At 37.5% G+C, this 22,646-nt stretch overlaps 1 protein-coding gene across 1 annotated transcript in view; it reads right to left on the reverse strand.

The window, feature by feature from the left end:
* The window catches only part of PREP (prolyl endopeptidase), a 111,607-nt gene that overhangs the window by 32,871 nt on the left and 56,090 nt on the right, over positions 1-22,646 (reverse strand). Inside the window, exons 9-10 of the mRNA XM_074923200.1 lie at positions 12,805-13,002; positions 6,594-6,697 (exon numbers count right to left, since the gene is read on the reverse strand). Of these exons, the coding sequence (XP_074779301.1) occupies positions 6,594-6,697; positions 12,805-13,002 (302 nt within the window). The remainder of the gene's footprint in view (positions 1-6,593; positions 6,698-12,804; positions 13,003-22,646) is intronic.

Below are 22,646 nucleotides of genomic sequence, written 5' to 3' on the forward strand. Positions count from 1 at the left end.
AAATACTGTTAGAAGCAAGAAAGTCCAACTCCTCAAAAATCAATCCCCTTTTGACTGTGACGGATACTCGGGAGCGTGAAGAAAATGATGTCAAAACAACTTATGCCTCTGAAGAAAAGGGAAGAATTCTTTGTCTCTGCTCAGAATCAGTGTGAAAAGTACATGCCTTTTTTCTCCAGTATGAGGGTGCTTTTTCTCAACAGAGATAGATTCAAAGCTACTGAATTTCTCTCCAAACTCCAGTGACCTATTCATATATATGTAGATAAGGGAACGAAACATTATGATCATCTCTATAACCACACTGAAAAAACAGTTATAATATCAGCTTTTGCACTGCTAAGCAGGTTGAGCTTACTACAGCTTTCACAGGACACTGCTTTCCTCTGGTAGTTTTTATTTTGATGAGGGTATCTAATGCTCATGGAATGACACCACCAGCAATGGCAAGATCCAGGATTAGCGTGGGCAGGTGCTGTGCACAAGTTTCTCCCACAACTCTGTCAATCAACCTCAAGCCTGACTCATCTTCTCTCAGCATTTTGTTTTCCTGAAACAAGAGATTAACCACTATGCCAAACTGTATAGTGTAAAGTTCCGCTAGGAATCTGAATGCCTGTGAACAAATTTTGCCTATCAGTGGCTCATAACTTGAAATCAGTGCTGTAAGGGCTGGAAGATGGAGGTGAAAGACTGAACAATAAACTTCTCATGACAATTACTTCACCTATAAAAATAACTTCTGCAAAAGAAAGATGAGGAAATTCACCCCAGCCCCAAGAAAAGAATTACCCTTTTTAAGACTTGTCCTTCTTTAATTTCTGCAACAATATCTAAATAGCAGCTGCTTTTAAATCAAACTAAGTTGTAAAACTAAATTGTGTTATGAATTTCACCATTCTTCCTGCAAGAGCTAATCCAAAAATGCATCTGCCAATAGCAGTATCTATCTTTGGTTCATATCAAACTATTTTAAGGACAGTATGGGAAGGTATTCAAAGAATGGCGAAAGGAGCCAAACAACATTTTTCCTGTTGCAATTTCAACACTTACAATCCTGCATATCAGCCCGAAAGTAGGTGAGTTGTGAGCCAGGCCAGAAGACTGATTACCCATGATTAAGTGTCCCTGTGAGGTGTTAATATGGAGAGGCATATAAGAACTCAGTTGGCAATTTTGTGAAGATAAAATAAAGGCTTTATTTAAAGCAGCAATTGAGTTATTTATGCAGTAAACAGCTTAAGGCAAGTGCCATTTTTAAGTTCCTGCCAAAGTGTTTTTTCCTCCTGTAAAACCCACCCCAGGTTATTTCCTGAAAAAGTCTGTCATTGTGATGGATGGAAGTGTGCAGGGAAGCAGAGACAAGTTTCAAGAAGTGTTTGGCAGATGAAAAGTTATTAATGCAACTTCGTTCACCAAAAGTAGCCAGGATAAATTTTTGATGTGCGGAAAGCATTTTAATCAGTCTGACTTTTTCGTGAAGGTTACACAGAATATTTCAAGGTAATGGCATATACATAAGCTACTGTAGAGTAAGTTAGACTGTGTACTTGCAGGGTGTCACATAGAGCCAACAACCTAGGTATCAGGTACCTTGAAACAGCTCTCCCTTCAGTGCAAGGTAAGTTGGCAAATTTGTTCTTACTTTGGGCTACCAAAGGGTAAGAACTTAACCTCAAGTACTACAAAGCAGCTGCTCTACCATATATTTACTTAGTGTAGCAACCTTTATTACAGGTCTACACTTGCCCTGCACAGCACCTATAAAATACTGTAAAGTGGATACGAATGAGCAAAAGACAGGCACTGTGGCATTTTCCAATTGCCATTCATTCAAGTTTCATATACATATGACACCTTACACTTCAGGTCACGTCTTCTTAACTCAGTTATATTCAAAGACTGCTAAAGAACAACAACTTCAGTAAGTTTCATTTATGCTACAAAGGCAAAGCTAGGAAGATTGCTAGTCTTAGTAGGTATTTCTTCAGGTATGTGAGAATAAAGGAAGAACCTTGGCAGGAGACGTGTCTCTCATTATGGACATGGATCAGAACAGAGCCAGCAATATTATTATTTACTAAGTAAGTGTTACGGAAATTAAAATTATGAAATAAATTCCAGAGTGTTGTTCATTCTCCTTTGCCTATTCTCAGTACACTTAATTTTGAGTTTCTTTCACAATTCCCTGCAATGTTGCTCAAGTTTTGCAATGGCTGTGCAAGGCTATAGTCTAGGTTGACAGCCATTTATAAACTGCCTTGGTAAGCTGCCATCTCCCTTTCCCTCCTCCAAGCAGAAGCATTATCAAGGGTCCCACTGGGATCCCACAAATGGGAACGAGGACTGGAGTCTGGCAGAAGTGAGTAGCACTGGCAGGATGAGTTACTACAAAGGTGACCAGGCAGTCCCAGCTCTGGCCCTGACAAACAGCCTCTTCCATAGCTCAGCTGAGATTTCTCCATGGATGTGAATGATATGGGAAACTAATTTCCAAGATAATGCCACACTTGAGATCATTTGTTAATAGAAGGTAAAACTGCACAAGTGGTGAGCTAAGAGTGCCCTTTATAAGCACTGATGCAATTGTAACTACACAGGTCACATTTCCCTAGAGCTGGTACTGAGCAGGAGTGAGTAAAGAGAAAACCAGAAACAGTGATATTAACTTCAACCTCATTACAGCCTAGTAGTGAATCTCTGCCAATGATTTACAAAGTGAATGTTTCCAAGGGCATAGCAACAGCATGCTTCCTCCTTGACATTATTTGTATTACTGTTCTACTTTACCTTAATTTAGCATGTAATTGATTTAAATGTAAAATGAGATTTTGTTTTTCTAGACATTTATTTAATAAAATTTGATTTACTAGAAAAATACATTATTTCTAATTTATGGCAACCCATTCTAAACCCTTTTTAATTACATGGGTATTTGTGTTCCATTATTATCCTTCTGAGTTTGATGGCAGTATCATAATTGTTCCAAGTTCTTTCCAAAAGACAATGCTGTTTTCCTTCTCTTTTTCAGCCCACTATGCCCTGAAATTTTCCTATGGAAGTCCCTTTATGAATTTGAGTAAAGTAGTAAAAACACATTCTCTGTCTTCTACAACACACTTATTTCTGTCTGGAGATACAGAGACAAACAGATGGGGCTGTTCACAACCACCTCATGCACATACACTACTTTCTTTATGCTTTTAGAGAAAAACTAAAAATAAGAGATTAAGAAAAACATCTAATCTCCTTTTAAAGACACCAAGCCATGTTGTCACACTGTGTTTAACTTTATTTCCTAGGTCATTTCATCCTTTTCCAGGCTAAGTTTATTTAAGTTCCACTTTAGACACTGGATCTTGTTATACCTTTTGTCTACAGAAAGAAAAATCCTTTATTCCACTCTTACTCTACATATGCAAAATCCTACATATAAAACAAATGATCTAACCTCCAGTATTCTTCAGTAAATGGCAAGTATCACAATATGACTGTTTTTCTAGACCCCTTATTCTTTTGGCTGAGTCACCAGTCCTGGAGGTATTTAAAAGATGTGTAGATATGGCACTTAGGGACACAGTTTACAGTTATGTGCGGAAGAATGGTGAGGAGATAGGCAATGGAGGTCGCTACACCTATTTCCAAGATTCTTTATAATAAATCCCTTTATGCTCTGTTAAGGCAGAGGAGATTTCTATTTCACATTGTGGCATATCATTGCTTATGTTGCCCTAGGCTGGGTTTCCCTGTCACGCACTTTCCCTGTATGTGTCCACCTGCAAGGCTATACACTAGACATTGTGTATCTAGATTTACTGCGCGTGTGCACTCTCACAGAAAAGCTTCATGAACTCATAGCCCTTGTTCCTTGCCATGGGCCATTGCTCCACGGTGCCTTGGACCTCCCCACTTGCTGTTTACCTCTCTCAGGTAATTGTTGGGGATGCCAAGGTAATAAAAGCCTTTTGATCATCTGTGCATGTATGGTGTTTGTGTATCTGACCCTGCTTGGGTCCAGTAAGGCGTCACCACTGGTGGAGGCCGGTCCGATGTCATCACCTGGATCTGACACATAGTTTAGTGGTGGACTTGGCAGTGTTAGGCTTCCAGTTTAGGCTCAATAACTTTTAAAGGTCTTTTCCAATCTAAATGATCCTCTGATTTCAGCAAATTTCTATGAACTCTCTCTTGAAGTTCCCTATCTATCTTAAAGTCCTGAACTGGACATAGTATTTTATCAGGGGTTTACCAAAGCTGTGTTTAGTGGAAAGATTACTTACCACTTAAAACTGTGTATTTTGCATAATTTTTTGTCACAATACCTGTAATGATGTCAATGCAGTAGTCTATGAAGAGCCCTGTATTTTCCTGAACCTGTTCTATATCACCTGTAGCATACACTGCTTTCCATAGGAGTAATTTCTCTTAACTTTATGAACCTTAAACTTAGCTAATTCTTATGTGCCTTCACGTCCATATGAGGAACAGGCACCCCCAAAGGAGTCCCCATGTTACTAAACTGAGATACCTGCCTGAGCCTTTGGTGGACCTACAATAGCATTTCAGTTCAAAACAGAAGTGTGGTTCTAAACCAAGTCTCCTCACCACTCTCTATTCCCACAGCAGACAGGTTTCAGTGTATGCAGACTGGATTCCTTCTGGATGTGACTCACGTAGCAGATACACTCCAGGAGTGCACCAAAAGTATTTCAACCAATAATGGAAATTCTGTTCAAAGGACAGAACTACAGCCAGTCCAAAGTAAAACTCTCAAAGTGGACATTGGATCATCAGCCCAAACCATTTCACTCCTGTGATTATTAAACCACACTGCTTGTTACTGTAGATGCAGCTTATGGCCTTCCAGGGATTGCAAAGGGAGCTCTAGGAGACCAGCTGACAACCTATCTGATTTCAGATTTTGAAGAGGGATAAACCTCTCTGGTTCCCAGATGTCTTACCCTCACTTGGCTATACTGAAATGCAGATTGTCATAATGCGACCATTTAACAGGCAGTTCACATCTTTATAAATCAGTACCCTGCTGTCCTTCTTACTTTGTTGACTCCAAATATTTACCAAATATTTTATTCTCTAGATTCCCGAGGAATTTACTGAACAGCACTAGACCTTGCTCTGAAAGACCTCACTCATTTCTCTATGTCTTCATGTCTCACAGAACCAGTTTGTAGATCATCCATGTCTGTAATTTTAACTCCACTTGTGCAAGCTTTTAAATCCAGGGGCCTTTGTTTTATCAAGGCAAAAGGCCTCTTAGGAAATCTGAGCATTTGATGACATTATAAACCATCCATGCAATCTTACCCTCCTAAGAGGTAGCAGGCATATTTGACAACACCCATTTTTCATGAAACTATGATACACAGAACAAATATGTTTGTCTTTTAATTCTTTATTCATGGAGTCCCAATGAATCATTAGAACCTTGGGAAATAGTTAAAACAGTATTAATACAGTGTTAACCTACTATTTATTAAGTATTGAAGCAATATCCCATGGACTCAAGATCCTATGGTACTAGGTGGTGTACAGATAGAATGGAAGGGTCCTTGTCCCAAATCATTTAAACATCTAATACTAAAAGCTGTTAGACCTGTACAATAATTGCTTCATGGGGGTTTACATTAGAAATGTTAATTACATATATGTATGTATTTTAAATTGCTTTTATCTTTTGTTCCTTGTTCTAGTTGTTCCAGCACTGCAAGCAAAGGGTCTAATCCTGATCTTACAAAAATCAAAGTGAGTCGCTCCAAGTGTAACTGCACTGATGTATTAATGAACATAATGTACTACGGCAGTTCTTGGAAAGGTGGACAGAATGGGAAATTCTTACACAACATGAATGAACATGATTTTTCTGTTCACATCACTAGATATTTTCCTGCTTTCCTTCCAAATAAACATGGTTAAGACCCTTCATATTTCTGTGACAGATTTCATATTTCTGTGACAGATTTCATATTTGATGACTGCTACAAATGAATCAATGCATTTCCTTCTTTCCTCTCAATTTCTTCTTGATGTCTTAATAGATATCCACAGTATGAACTTGTGGCAAAAATCATCACTGTTTTTATACAAGAGTGGTGGGGACAGAAGTGTTTTATCTATTGTTGCCACTTCCACAGTGGGCCCTGAAATACTGTGGAAGTGCTGGGAAGATGACTTGCTATTTCAAGTCTCCTCTATTTCTTCACTGCCTCTTAAGCCTTGCCCTATCACACACTTGCCTACGGGAGCCATGCCAAGTTGCCCTGGTGGAAGAAATACATAAATGTGCAAAAGCAGCAGCTTGATGTTAAAACAAATAACAAAGAATACCATAACATCGGAAGAAATTAGAAAACGTATTGCCTCATAATGTAAGATGACTGAGGATTGAGTCTGCCCTGGTTACTTGCAGTGGCATCTTCCAGTCTCTTTAACAAGACTTCGTGGAATTCCTTCAGAGCACTCACAGACCTGCAACCCAGGAGCTAATAAAAGCACTCTTAACCTTAGCCAAATGCAATTTTGTTAAAGTCTTGTATAAATGCTCAGAGAAAGACAGCAGGATTCATGTTTATTACCTGAATTGTCTGGTAAACTGAAGGATCAAATCCTTTCACAGTCACCTCCCGGAAAACTCTTGGCTCCAGTTCCTCTTTGGTCAGATCACAGTGATATATAATACCTAAAATAGAGTGCCAGTTTGTCAGTTTAGTATATGTCCATCATTAAAACGATGCCAGTTTAGGCACTGTGATGGAGTAATGAATGGCAAAGGTAACTCAGCAGGGTGAAAAAACTAGCTCTAGACACATTCTTTCAGTTCATATACAATTTAACACGTGTATATGCACTTCACCTGGGAAGGCTGCAAAGGCTTTCTGTACGGAAAGAATAATTCTCACCACCAATACAAAGCAAGGTATCCAAAGTGGGTTAAATAAAAAGGAAAAGAGATTTGTTTTCATAAAGTTACATAGCATTTATTGAGAAAGTTACATAGCATTTATTGAGAATGATAATGTTGGAAGAAAGAAGTATAAAGTCAATTTTAAAACATCTCCTCTATAGCCACCAGACTGAGAATAAATATATCAAGAATTTCACTCAGGTCAACATTTTTCTCTTTATGATAAAATATTTTGAAATTAGAATGCAAATGTCCCCCCAGATAACAGAAAGAGCTGAGCATCCACTTAAAATTGTGACAGACTAGCACAGGTTACCTATGTTAATGGCACAGAATTTGGTCTCATTTATTTTACATGCCAATCCTGCAGGTTTGAAGGCAACTTCGCTTGCTTGAGTTGCACCTATAATTTCCAAAGGATTGTGCACATGAGAAAATTTATGTGTATAAGCAGTATAAAACTTCTAGGTTGCAGCAGAGGCACAATCACACAGACTAGCAACCTAGACACTACACAGCTGTGTAATTAGCCAAGAATAATTTTGCATTTAGACTATAAATCATATCTCCTGCCCTTCAACCCTACTAACATTTGAGCATGTACCACACAGTGTGACTATTGTTGTGTTTCCACACTGGTTAACATATTACAAAATCCTAATATTCATGGATATGCTACAGATATATATGATACATAAAACTAGCCTCAGTGTTATTTACTCCTTTTTTTCTGCTTTACAACAAGATGGTCTCTAAAATCTTAAACATGTATTAGGGAAAAGAAAATTAAAAGTTAAGGCAAAAAGCCTCCTACAGGGATCCTCAATGTAATAAAATTAACCAAGGTGGATAGGACTTATTTGAAATACTGCTGTATTGTGTATGTTTTAGATACTTTCAGGAAACCAGAAGTAATTATTACAGAGGCTATAGCTATAAAAAAAGTATACTGAAACATGAAATAGTGAGGAAACTTATCTGATACAAGGGAAACGCCTCATTAGGTCACTTTACAGACTGCAGAAAATCAAAAAGATACAGATTGGCAGAGGAACACTGATGAAAAACAACGTTTCTAATAACTGATAAAGTCTCTTTCTGTAACGGAGAATTAACAGAACAATAAAAGTAGGACTACTCTAATCTGCTGGAAATTTTTTCCCTTCATTTGTCACCAGCAAGCCTAATGCAGGGTGACAAGTACAAACAAGCAATAAAGTAGTGTTTCCCTTAAAGATTAAGTCCAGAAAGCAATGTGAAAGCACAAAGGAAAGCACACCAGGCTGTAACAAGCAGAGCAGTCATTTGACATATGTACAGCTGCCCAAGCTGGACAATGTATCGACAAACATGATACACAGAGCAGGTAGAATAGCTGCATATTAGGAAATCACATCATGAAGTATAAGCCCAGTTATAGACTGCATTTCAGGAGTCAATCAACCTAATATGATAGTAACATTCAATTCAACCTCTGGTATTGCATCTTTTGTTCTATTTTTAGCAGCATGACATTTAACATCCAAAAACATTGTAATGTTGGGGCCTGTACTCCTTTGCTGGGTGATAAATACATGCAAAACACTAGAGTGCTCACCTAAGTGTGAGTGTCTGACTGGAGTGGACAGCAGGGCAAACCAAATTTTTCAGGGAATGGCAAAAATAATTTTTATGGTGTCAGTATCTATGGTTTTAGAACTGCTTTATTCGTTATTTCATATATGTGTTTACTATTACTTTTGTTGTAGATAAACACCAGTATGTTGATTTGTTTCTAATTAGAAAAAAGAGTGCAATTTAATACAAGTGCAGATTATATTGATTTCTAATAATATTCTAATAAAATAAATTTTAAAATATAAAATAATAAAATATACTTTGTAATAGTAAAGTAGGAAGACCTCGGTTAATCAAGAACCAGGCCCATACCTTTTGTCTGGGTATTCCACTGATAGGGCGAATGGAGGTTGCATGCAAATTAAAAGATCCACACACCTACCTAAAAATTACCTCTCTGGTCTGCTTTTCTTACCTTTTCCTTATTCCTACACAGTCTACCTCCATTTCTTCCCTTCCTCTTTCTTATAGATTCCAGGTTGATCTGCCCCTGTTAACAGAACTATGCCATGGCAAACTCTCTGCAGATGCTAAGCACATGGATGAAAAGGAGAAAAAAAAAGGAGAAAAAAAAAGGAGGAAAAAAAAGGAGAAAAAAAAAGGAGAAAAAAAAAGGAGAAAAAAAAAGGAGAAAAAAAAGGAGAAAAAAAAAGGGAAAAAAAAAGGAGAAAAAAAAAGAGAAAAAAAAAGAGAAAAAAAAAGAGAAAAAAAAAGGAGAAAAAAAAAGGAGAAAAAAAAAGGAGAAAAAAAAAGGAGAAAAAAAAAGGAGAAAAAAAAAGGAGAAAAAAAAGGAGAAAAAAAAAGGAGAAAAAAAAGAGAAAAAAAAAGAGAAAAAAAAAGGAGAAAAAAAAAGGAGAAAAAAAAAGGAGAAAAAAAAGGAGAAAAAAAAAGGAGAAAAAAAAGGAGAAAAAAAAAGGAGAAAAAAAAAGGAGAAAAAAAAAGGAGAAAAAAAAAGGAGAAAAAAAAAGGAGAAAAAAAAAGGAGAAAAAAAAAGGAGAAAAAAAAAGGAGAAAAAAAAGGAGAAAAAAAAAGGAGAAAAAAAAAGGAGAAAAAAAAAGGAGAAAAAAAAAGGAGAAAAAAAAAGGAGAAAAAAAAAGGAGAAAAAAAAAGGAGAAAAAAAAAGGAGAAAAAAAAAGGAGAAAAAAAAAGGAGAAAAAAAAGGAGAAAAAAAAGGAGAAAAAAAAGAGAAAAAAAAAGGAGAAAAAAAAAGGAGAAAAAAAAGGAGAAAAAAAAGGAGAAAAAAAAGAGAAAAAAAAAGGAGAAAAAAAAAGGAGAAAAAAAAAGGAGAAAAAAAAAGGAGAAAAAAAAAGGAGAAAAAAAAAGGAGAAAAAAAAAGGAGAAAAAAAAAGGAGAAAAAAAAAGGAGAAAAAAAGGAGAAAAAAAAGGAGACAAAAAGGAGACAAAAAGGAGAAAAAAGAGAAAAAAAAGAGAAAAAAAAGAGAAAAAAAAGAGAAAAAAAGAGAAAAAAAGAGAAAAAAAGAGAAAAAAAGAGAAAAAAAGAGAAAAAAGAGAAAAAAGAGAAAAAAGGGAAAAAAGGGAAAAAAGGAGAAAAAAAGGAGAAAAAAAGAGAAAAAAAGGAGGAAAAAAGGAGGAAAAAAGGAGGAAAAAAGGAGGAAAAAAGGAGGAAAAAAAGGAGGAAAAAAGGGAGGAAAAAAGGAGGAAAAAAGGAGGAAAAAAGGAGGAAAAAAGGAGGAAAAAAGGAGGAAAAAAGGAGGAAAAAAGGAGGAAAAAAGGAGGAAAAAAGGAGGAAAAAAGGAGGAAAAAAGGAGGAAAAAAGGAGGAAAAAAGGAGGAAAAAAGGAGGAAAAAAGGAGGAAAAAAGGAGGAAAAAAGGAGGAAAAAAGGAGGAAAAAAGGAGGAAAAAAGGAGGAAAAAAGGAGGAAAAAAGGAGGAAAAAAGGAGGAAAAAAGGAGGAAAAAAGGAGGAAAAAAGGAGGAAAAAAGGAGGAAAAAAGGAGGAAAAAAGGAGGAAAAAAGGAGGAAAAAAGGAGGAAAAAAGGAGGAAAAAAGGAGGAAAAAAAGGAGGAAAAAAGGAGGAAAAAAAGGAGGAAAAAAAGGAGGAAAAAAAGGAGGAAAAAAAGGAGGAAAAAAAGGAGGAAAAAAAGGAGGAAAAAAAGGAGGAAAAAAAGGAGGAAAAAAAGGAGGAAAAAAAGGAGGAAAAAAAGGAGGAAAAAAAGGAGGAAAAAAAGGAGGAAAAAAAGGAGGAAAAAAAGGAGGAAAAAAAGGAGGAAAAAAAGGAGGAAAAAAAGGAGGAAAAAAAGGAGAAAAAAAGGAGAAAAAAAGGAGGAAAAAAAGGAGGAAAAAAAGGAGGAAAAAAAGGAGGAAAAAAAGGAGGAAAAAAAGGAGGAAAAAAAGGAGGAAAAAAAGGAGGAAAAAAAAGGAGGAAAAAAAAGGAGGAAAAAAAAGGAGGAAAAAAAAGGAGGAAAAAAAGGAGGAAAAAAAGGAGGAAAAAAGGAGAAAAAAAGGAGAAAAAAAATCTGCCTCAGGAACCTGCAAGCAGTGAGAACAGCCATTTCTGGCTGGCAAGCCACAGGCTGAAGATGATCTTCGGGCTCTTCCCCTCCACATGTTTAGCAGCTGCAGAGACTCTACTGGCTCAGCTGAGATGAATGGTACATGCTTATAAGACTGGCAACTTCTGGCCCTATGAGGTGGGATGTGAGCAAATGAACTATCTGAACCATCAAGTTAGAGTGAAGCATTTGCTCAAGCCTTATTGCTCAACAACAATAAAAGAGTGAATATTTGGTTTCCTCTGTGCACTATTAAATCAAGTACTAATTATAGAGAAGCAGCACATATTCCTCCTGTGTTTGGCCAATTATTAAAGACTTAATTTAAAATGTGGAACCTGTTGTCGGCAGAAATCATTTGCAAAAGTTACTTTCATTACATTGGGACAGCAAAGAATTGCAGTTGTTGATGCCATGTCTGACCTTCTCTATGGAGGTTCTTGGATGTTTACTTGGACTGATACTGAAGTATCACTGGTTTAGCTTTTGCTCTTAGCCTAGGAAAATGAGCATGTTACATGTTGCAAATTCACCCCTTTTTAGATTTTGCTTAACATACCCTTTCAAGAGTGCAACTGGATGAGGCGTGTGGTCAGCCTGAATTTGTTCTATGGCATTATGTCCTCTTTTACACAAAGTTTTAAACAACATTCAGATCATTGCAGCCATTGCAACTGGAGAAGAGCTTGAGGACACTCTTGCATTTACCTCTAACATAATATATCTTATTTCTGGCTATGTAAACAGTAAGATAATAGTAGGAAATATGATAATAATAATAATAGGAAATTCATCACAATTCTTATCTGCTAAGTTTGAAACATAATTTTGATAATTTGACACAGTCCTTTCTAGCAAAACCAGCAAACCTATCAAAACAATTATACAGCCATTTTGCAATGTGGCTGTACTCTAACCGAAGCACAACAAAAATATACATCAGATGCTACAAGAACATTTCTGATCATCTTCTGATTAGTGATCACTCACAATACCCTGGAAGCAGATAAAGATTCTGGAGGCTGTGTCCCCTCTCCATATTTGAATCCTGTCCTGTATTAGCTATTGATTGTTTGGGCCATCAAGAGAGAAAAAAAAACAAACACCACAAACAAAAACAAACAGCAAATACATTTTCATGTCATATACTAGCTTGACTATTCCGTAGAAACTCCCTTCCTATTCAAAATCCTGAAATACTTATTGGTGCCACACACATACTACATAATGCTTTGGACAGCTCTGGCTTTGCAGGATTGTACAAAGAGGGTTTCTACCGCAATCCAAGAACACCAAATGTTGTAAGAACAGATAGCAAGGGTGCTCTAATGAGGCTACGCACAAGTGAATCCACAAAGTTGTCAGAGAAGACATTTTTGCGACTTTTATTAATGTTCTTCAAAATTGTAATGAAAATCACATGATACATTAATAACTGTCTTCAACGGAATTTGTAAACTTTTATCCTGCTATATGAAGCAGGAGCTGTTAGAATGCTATAATTTCATGTGTAGTACAAGACAGTCTCAAGTAATTTCTCAATGTAGGTGTCTCAGATATTAGTAGGCATATTATTTAGGCATCACGGATCAAGGACTGGTACAGATTGAAGTGCACAACCACTACTTACTACATGGGGAGAAGCAGTTTTTCTGCATCTCAGAGGTACCTAATAACTACTAAACAACAGAAAACAAGAAAGATACTGTTCCAAGGAAAAGGAACAAAACTAAGGGGAAAAAAATCAATCTTACCTGGAGATAAAAAGGAAGTAAACTGATAGAATATTTCAGTGTCCTTCTTTTGGCCACTATATCCCACAATACTGCCAACCTCTAGGGGGAAGGTCTTGAGATGTGCACCAGTAGCTAGGTCATGAAGTTGCAGGATATTCTTCACATCATGCAGATAGCACAAAACCAGAAAGTTGGACCTCACACAAGCAACCCATTCTGCAGAGTGTGGAAGAGAAAAACAAAGCCACAGAAAATAGTTTAAAAAAAAAAAGAAAGAAAGAAAGAAAGAAAACAACCAGATATAACTTGATTCTAAAATTCTTTAGCATACCTAAATACATGCACCCAGATTTCTAACAAGCATGTAATTTAACTCTTAAATCTTCAGAAGTCATCTGTCTTATGAAATAAAAAAAAGTGAGCGCAAGAGTAAAGGCTGACATTCTTTGGAAAAGCACTAATCATGCCACTTGATGCTAAATTACGCAGACAAAGGAATAAAGAATTGCTTAGCCAATATGCTTAGGTATTTGGGGTGCTTTTAGATCAATTCTGCTCTATATCACATATTTCAATGGAGAACCCAAGCAAAATATTAATCATTGCCAGAAATACTTACAGAAATGCATTAAAATCACAGAATCATAGAATGGTTTGGGTTGGAAGGGATCTTAAAGATCATCTAGTTCCAACCCCCCTGCCATGGGCAGGGACACCTTGCACTAGATCGGGTTGCTCAAAGCCCCGTCCAACCTGGCCTTGAACACTGCCAGGGAGGGGGCAGCCACAGCTTCTATGGGTAACCTCTTCCAGTGCCTCACCACCCTCATAAGGAAGAATTTCTTCCTTAGATCTAATCTAAATCTACCCTATGTCAGTTTAAAGCCATTACCCCTCTTCCTATCCCTACACCCCTGATCAAGAGTCCCTCCCTTTAGGTACTGGGAGGCCGCTATAAGGTCTCCCCAGAGCCTTTTCTTCTCCAGGCTGAACAACCTCAGCTCTCTCAGCCTGTCCTCATAAGCGAGGTGCTCCAGCCCCCTGATCATCTTCATGGCCTCCTCTGGACCTGCTCCAACAGATCCACGTCCTTCTTAATCTGGGGTCCCCAGAGCTGGACACAGGACTCTAGGTGTGGTCTCACGAGAGCAGAGTAGAGAGGGAAAATCACCTCCCTCGACCTGCTGGGCACACTTCTCTTGATACAGCCCAGGACACAGTTGACTTTCTGTACTGTGAGCACACATTGCTGGCTCATAGTCAGTTTTCCATCCACTAATACCCTCAAGTCCTTCTCCGCAGGGCTGCTTTCAACGCACTCATTGTCCAGCCTGTATTTATGCATGGGACTGGCTCAACCCATGTGCAGGACGTTGCACTTGGCTTTGTTGAGCTTCATGAGGTTTGCATAGGCCCACCTCTCAAGCCAGACAAGGTCCCTCTGAATGGCATCCTTTCCCTCCAGCATGTCAACTGCACCACACAGCTTGGTGTCAAAATTGAAACAAACATTACGATTTAGACTCAAGCTAAACTAGTAAGAACAAAAAGACATGTTATCCTGTATTGCACATTAAAGTATAGAACCTAGAAATTACTATCAGTCTTGGTTTTATTGCCTAGAGGGTTCAGGAGGCTGTTCTCATACGTTCTACAGGGTGTTAAGAAAAGGCCTATTTTGAAGTGATATCCTCAACATGCCATTTTAAAAAACCTCATGTCTATCCAAGAAGATAATTTAGTTAAATAACATCCTTGAGACTGTAAGGTAGTAGGAACAGGATGCAGCAGAGTGAACTCAGTCTGGCAAAAGGACCCAGGAACAAAGTGCTCCACAGAGCTTCATTTCGTTTATGCCTCTCCTGGCAGCCCTGGGCTCCCGCTGAGCTGCCGACCTCAGCTGTGCAGCTGTGCAGGAACGAGAACTTCTGTTTCACATAACCTTTCACATTCTGAGTTTGTTCCCCAGAATAATTACCAGAGATACATTAACTTTTTCATGGAATGCTGATTTTTTTAATTGGGCCTTAGAAAATCCAAACTGATAAAAAAAAAAAGGGTCTGAGCTGGCAATTTCTATAAAAATCCCTGCAGTTTTACTGACGATCTCACTTCAGTCCTCATCTTTTCATTCTGTGAAGTGTAGAAACTCTTCAGGGCTCCAGTTCACCCAGACCATACCATGTAATATATTCTCTCCTGTCTCCTGTGCCACTGGCTCTAGATCTTTAGTGACAATTCTATATATTTACTCATGCAGACAGGAGAAAGACTGAAAAATCTTCATCTCTCTTAGTATTTCTGTCATTTAAGAAACCAGTTACCCTACTTTGCAAAAAAGTATTTTAACTTCTCCTTCATTCACAAATCAAATGCAAACAAGACAAAATACAAACAAGGTTAAAAATCAAGAGAAAAATATCTGAAAGGAGGGAATGAGAGTCCATGGGGTTTGGGTTGGGGTTTTTTTTGGGTTTTTTGGGGTTTGGTTTTTTTTTTTTAGGACTAGGTAAGGTGGTGATTCTTGTCCTCTTCCACCTAATGCATGTGCCACTTCTCCCCTGACAAGTCAGACTGGAAACCTAAATCATGGGCAAGGTACCAGCATTCGACAATGCCTTCTTTTATCTGCTGGATGCAAAAAATGAAAAGATGGAATCAAAAAGCAAGAAAAATCAGGTAGGACTGACTGGGGCATAGTGTAATGTCAATGCAGCACTGTGAGATGGGGAGTTTAAAATAGCACCATCAGGAAAAAATATTGAAAACAAAATAAAAGCAAGGCAAAATTGACTGAATTTCAGCTTTACATTATTTTATGTTATTCACATTTTAACAGTTTTTTCAGTTTCCCTGAAGTTCTATAAAACCAAATAACTTGAACACACAAGAGTTGTACTGATGACAGTCTTATAAATGTATCTTTGCACATTCAGGTTCCAGAACAAAAGTTCAAAGTTGTATGTGGCCCCTCTTTTAAGGGTAACAAGCTCTTTCTGAATTGAAGGTCAAAACTCATTATTCTGTAACAATTAGCTTCTTTAACAGTCTCTGCTTTCATATACAACTCAGGTCTGTCATGACCCCCTAGAGCTCAAAGACCTTCAAATCCTAATAGCTCAACAGAGTCTACTTTCCTTTTAGCTTCTTCTAAAGGACCAGTGAAATTTAACACTAGTCTGACTTTCTAGCCATATGAATTTATGTTACATAAACACCAAAATAAAGCTTTACTACTCTCCTCTTCCTAAAGACCATCACTGATTTTTTTTTTACCCCCAGACTTTCTAAATTCCTCATGAGCTTCTAGCCTAAATCTGGGAATTTTCTAATCACAGCTCCAGAGCACAACACTAATTGAAATTTCAACCATGAAGCCATGACCCGAAATAATAAGATGCAGCACAACATAACACTGTTTATAAATCAGTAATTGATGTGTAATTTTAGCTCTGGAGTGACACTTCTTAAGTGAGGCTGGAGAACAGAATAAACTTCGTAAGCTTAACTGTTATATCAAACTAGATATTTTGAAATATAGAATCATCCTTGGCTATATCAACAAGGAGAACATGCAGTAATTTAAAATATTTATTACATTGTTACTGCACAAATCTGCCAACATTCCCATGTAAAACTGGTTTAACAACACAAAATATAAATTTAAAAAGTAGCATTCTTACAGTAACACACAATTTTTTTCTGCAGAATTAACTGCTCCGTAACAGGTATGAGATTCCCATGAATTCTACTAATATTCTTAGTAACACCTGTAACTAAAATGCCCAGTTTTACTCTTGACATTTTCTGGCACTTAACGCTTCACTAAATGAATTACAGACACTCTCAGATCAACCTCAAATAATATGTAGTTTTGCTTCAGTAAAAATACCGCTTAAGCCATCTTTATTCTAAAATTTAATTGTGATGATCTTTAATTCCTCACTAATAATTTGATAAAGCACTGCAGTTTAATGGATGTTTTCATTAAAAGTCAGAGTACATTATTACTTCAACTTACATATTATGAAGAGATATTACTCTTTTATTAAAAAGATTCAATTGCCCAGGGGTAAGGCTGTTGGCTTATGTACTGAAGAACTTGACTACAAAGCAGCAATATTAACTCTCTATCACCTTTTTGGTTTACAAATTACATTCTCTCAGCAAGGTGAAGATTACAGCTGAGAAGATAACGTAAAATGTTTTTACAACATTCCATGAGATTTAGGAACACAGTTTCTGTGTGTAATACCTGTATTATAACCAGTTTTGGTGCATTGCTAACTGTCACTGAAACTTAATGGAAACTACAAAGAAATGCAAAAATCAAACCAGAGCAAAACATTGAAGCAGACTTGAAAGAGCAGAAAAAAAAAAAAAGACACTAACAACCAACACCTATATACATAGCAAGCTAAGACAATGCTGAATTATTAACAAGAGCTATTTTTTGACTGCAAGCTACAAGCTGAGCCTCTGTTACTCCCACCCTCAGCACTAAGAACGGCAGATAACTGTTGAGTTTGTTGCATTAGCAGTCACAGCCTCCTTGGTTTTGCTCATGCTTTGCAGAACGCATCCTGCATGCGTCTGTATTTCCTGGAAGTTTTTAAGATTATGTGCTTGCAAACTTCATATGTCCAAAAGCTAAGCCTGACACCACTGTTGTAGGCTCCCTTTATAGACAATGGGCAGAAACAAGCACCTTTAGAATGCAGCTCAAGCAATTATACGGGTTACCTTGTTCTAGGATGCTGTGAATTGCTTGCTGAACAGTTTCACTCACACAAGTGTTTTTTAAAAAAAGCTAACAATCTGAGACATCTCCAATGGATAGGGTCAGTTTATTTTCAGCTAATACCAATGAACAGAGCAATTATTCTTGCAGCTACGCCTAAATTTATCAACTGTTCTTCAGCATACTTATAATACCCATCAGGCAAAGGATTTATTTTACTAAACAATAAACAAGTAGAAGTTGCCTTTTCCAACCTGAGCCTCTTGGCTCAGGCATCAGAGAGAGGCACTCGCAGGTACTGAAAGCAGGTGTGAACAATTATCCTTGGCATTGCCCATTTCTCTCTGAAGATGACAGTGACCACCCTGATGACTACAATAGGTTACACACAATCCTTCAATAGCTAAATTTGGGCTAGAGGAATTATACTTCTTAACATGGCCTAGAAAACTGGGCTCAACCATCTCTAGAAGTTCTAGTTCAACCTTTCAGAAATTCATATGCTACCACTTTCCAAAAACTCTTTTATTTTGACAGCTTTCATTAGTAGCAAAGGCATGCCATTAGGTTGGCACCTGCAATGTCGCTATGAACAACTTTTCAAATAGTTTCAGGAAAAAAAAGGTTGAATCCTCACAAACATCTGTGCTGCTAACCTTAATTACTTGTAACAGTTCTGACCTTTCATTTCTGCAGCAGTAGCTACAGCATGTTAAGGGTGCAACTGTACAAACATGCTTTGACAGATTCAGGCTGAAACATTGATGGGGAAGAACATGCCAAGCTAGAAGAGCTAGATAGCCATAAGTCTTCAGCAGAAACTGCTGCATTACTTGCTATACAATGTGTTTGTGTGTCTACTCAACAAATAATTAGTATATTTCAATGGATTGTCAAAGCTTTAGCTGGAAAATAAACCTGGAAGGTCATTCTGGTTTCTTTGGTCATTACAGACAGTGACAATAAACTTCAGTGTCTCTGCAGATTAACAGGTATCCATGCTGATCTCAATTAAAATTACCTGTAATCACCACTCTAGGGCAACTTATGGGTAGACTTGCAAGCAAAGCATGGGCAATTTGCAGAATAAAACATGAATCAATTTGAAACGTGAGTAAACGTTGATAGGCTCTCACAACATAAAGCATATGTCTTCTCTCTGAGACACCAACCTCAGTGACAGCCTCTATGTTTAAGTTAATGGAAAAGCTGCAACTAATTTCAACATGACAAGGATTTTATACCCCACATCCTCTCAGAATGAGACACACAAGAGACAGAGTGGCGGGGGGGGGGAGGCAAAGTTCTTCTGAAGCTGCAAACATCAGGATTTTCCTTATTTAACCCACAGGCTTTAGTCACCTGTGACTGATGCAGGTTTTCCATGGTAAACAGAGTTAAAAAGAACCACAAAAGCTCTACCAGGGGAGCAGAATAAAATTTCCTGTCAGGGACATGCATCTGGACCACGTGCTCTCCCCGTGTCCCCAGTGACTGAGGGACTGTATCTGGCCAGATCATAGGGGGTGCTTTTTGTTGCTGGGTAACACTCTAGCTAAGCCACATTCCAATTGGTTTGGGTTTTGTTTTGCTTTGGGCTTTTTTTTTTTTTCCACATTTCACAGTAGAAGCTTATCAATCTGGGCATTTGCATTGCAGCCAATTTCCTCCTCTCTGCCACACTTCTGCACTAGCTGACTCCGCAGGGTGCTTCCTCTGGGCTATACACAGAAGGCCACATGATTGCTCCTCTGAACAGTCACACAAACTTTCACGCACCTGCTTCTCAGCAAAACTCCCAAGTGTGTAGGGCTATGGGTACTGTGAAAAGCACGACAGGGTAATAGAGCGCACAAGCTTCCTGGCAGCTAAGATGAACATGAGGGATTACTCACATCCATGCACATTCTTGTCATTCAGAATCAACAATTTCATGGTACTCATTCCAGACTTTCCTTCCCTGTTTCACTACAGTGCCAGAAGATACATTTCAGTTGCTGTGACTCCTCTCCCCAAACTCTTAAGCATTTATGAATTAGCTAGCATGTTAAATGTATGAAGAAGAATACTGTTTTTTCACTTGGAGTGCACATTCTAGCTGAGGGAAAGGAAGCATTTTACATGCATTGAGATTAGGTGTGCAGATGTGTACAAGGTATAGGAGCATTGCTAGCTTTGGCCCTGCTTGTTAAATGGCCAACTGAGATGCAAGGAACTGTTCAAGATCACCCACCTCATCTATGACATGGATAAGACAGGAACATGTCTTATTTCTCAGCCCTCCTTACTCAGGAAATCTGTTTTTCTTTTCATTGTCACAAGTACAGAGCTAGATATAACTGCCACTCTCAAGTTGCCCTGCTCTACCAGTATTGGGCACTTTCATGGGGGGGTCACAGTTCTCAAAGTTAATTGTTTAACCTTTTAAAGACAGCAGGTTTATCCTATGCCTTAGAACTAGCGTCGCATGTCTGTAATGATCAGTCTGCATTTACTGTTTCATAACCACCCTCTAACTAACAGCACACTTAGTTGCAGCTATGTGGTCATTTAAAGCACTAGTTCAACATTAAATGTGAACCTCTCTTGTGGTTCTTTTTTAGACTCCCTGAAAGTTAAAAGTAACACTTTATAAACAAACTCTAAAGGAGAGAAAATGAATCTCATCATACTCCAGTATGTTGTGAGGCCCCCTTAAATTTAATTTTAAAATAGCTGTCATTTCTTTCTTCCCCCCAGCTCATATAGTAGATATCTAAATTTACCTCAACTCTGTATGACATCCCTGCTAAGAGTTGTAAAATAAGGTGTGTGTACAACCTCATTGCAGGAATATGTTTGGTTTCTTTCCTGTATCTCCCAAATCAGCTTATTTATAAATAGTTCTGAAAACAAACAGGTCAAAGCCAGTAATAATCTAGTTATTTAATATTAACATTCAATATGTTGAAGAAACCAAATAACATTCACAACACCTTGTAGGCATGTGCGTTTATTTCTTGGTTAGATTATATTAGCTATAGCATCTTCCCTAGGAATGTGTTATGATACTTTGTGGACTTTTTGGCGTTGATGGACACTGGCAGAGCTTTGTAATTCTTAATCCCAAATTTATTATTCATAAATAAATCTATTTCTATATGTGCAAGTGCATCTTATATGAGACTGAATCTAAGTTAACACACAGATATGAAGAAGCGTACGGCTACGAGGAAGATCACACCAGAGAGAGTTTTGAGATATCTATATATCCCAGTAAAACATATTCGTGACCTAGAGCATCACTAACTATAATGTTTATAAAGAAATTCTAATACAGCTAATTAAATCTTGGTAAAGAGTCACTCTCACACATATGTAAAATTGGACCAGCAGCAATACTCATCTACCCATTGAACCACTGCTGTCCTAGCTTTTGCAGAAGGCTTTTCATTACATTGTCATCTCTGGATCACACAAAATCAATTCACTTGACTGCAAGGTTTTCAAGACAATGAATTATTAACTGCCTTCTGCTATAATTATGCCTTTCTAAATAAAATCTTGAAATTATTAAAACAACATGACATAGAGACTGGCTTGCTTGCTGACTTTATCAAGTCAAGGAGTGGTTTTTTTATTTATTCAGGGCTACAACCTCCCAAACATGAGAAAACTCCTTTATCTTGGTGCTGAGGATACAACACTAACTTGCAAGTGTCTGCCACAAAGAAGCAACAGAACAATTCAAACTTACTTTATTGTAGTGCTAAGATCTACTTATAACTCATTTTCTTATGGAGACACTTTGATTCGTTAATTTAATCTAATTCCTTTACATACCATTCCAAAAAGCTAGAGAGACATGGACATATGACTGCCAACTCTGACTTTACATTCAAATACAGTAGAAGCTTAATGACACACAGCAGACTCCTTAGAGTCACTCTGATGGTTCTATATGACAGATTATGTTTGCCTTCAAGTGTTTATGAATGTCTGTTGTGTTTACAGTCTGAAGGCCAGTGCTCTCAGCAGACCCATTTATCTGAACTTTCAGTTTTCTAAATGCAGTTCTTCTTATGTTTGTATAGTCGAGGCTGGTCATGTATATGCCATTAAAGGAAGTGTTACATGCATTAACTTCCTTATTGTGTGTGCACAAACATGAACTCAGCACAACTTTGCCTTTAGAATGAAAGCAAAATGGAGCTGAGCTAAATGCCACAGTGTAGTGAAGAGCAGATGTGGTCTTTATCTTACTGGGAAGGAATATATAGTCAGTGCCTATACAGCCACTGGTCAAAGCTCCTTTGGCTGCTTAGACCAAATCTTAGGTAAATCCACATATGGTAACCACATTTCATGTCAACTACATGTTTCTATCCCATTCTATTTGTACACTCACCATCTATCTCTAAGCTAATTCTTTTACTCGGTTCCACTTTATAAACTGTTGTTCCTCATAACTGAAGCACGGCTTCACAGACTGTCCGGACTTCCAAGGAGGAAGACAATCAGGAATTAGACTTGGAAGCAATTTTTCACTTATACCTATTTATTCTCTGCTTAAGACATGAAAGATACTTCATTTAAGATGCAGCTAGTTCCTGATTCAAAGAGTTCACAATCTTAAGAAAAAGATTTCTCTCTCACCAAGCTCTAATTTGCTACTTTTGTGTTCACCAAAAAATTCTTTCAATATTCTAGACCCCCATCATTTGCAACTTCACTACAATTCTGGACATCACTGTTTATGTCACACTGGGGACATCCTTTGTCTACACTGTGGCAGAAATCATGCAAGACACATTGTGAAATGCAGACAGAAATGAAGATTTTTTTTTTCATTTTAGGTGTCTTGAAAAGCAAGATCTTAAGAGGAATGCGAAATAGCAATTAAATAGGTTTGTCTTAGTGAGGAAAGACAGAAGCTACTATATATACACACATCAAATCACACACAGAATTCTACTCATTTTACAAAGCAGCTCTTCATTGGAAAAGTAGCAAACATTAATGAATTTGTATAAAGGTAGATTAATTTAAAAAAGCAGAGCCTTTCTGAATAATTGTAATTATGCTAGTCAGATAAATTGTATCTTGTACTGTATGGAGAACAGATTACATAACTGTAGAC

The sequence above is a fragment of the Athene noctua genome, chromosome 1 (assembly GCF_965140245.1).
Source record: "Athene noctua chromosome 1, bAthNoc1.hap1.1, whole genome shotgun sequence".
Taxonomy (NCBI): Eukaryota; Metazoa; Chordata; class Aves; order Strigiformes; family Strigidae; genus Athene; species Athene noctua.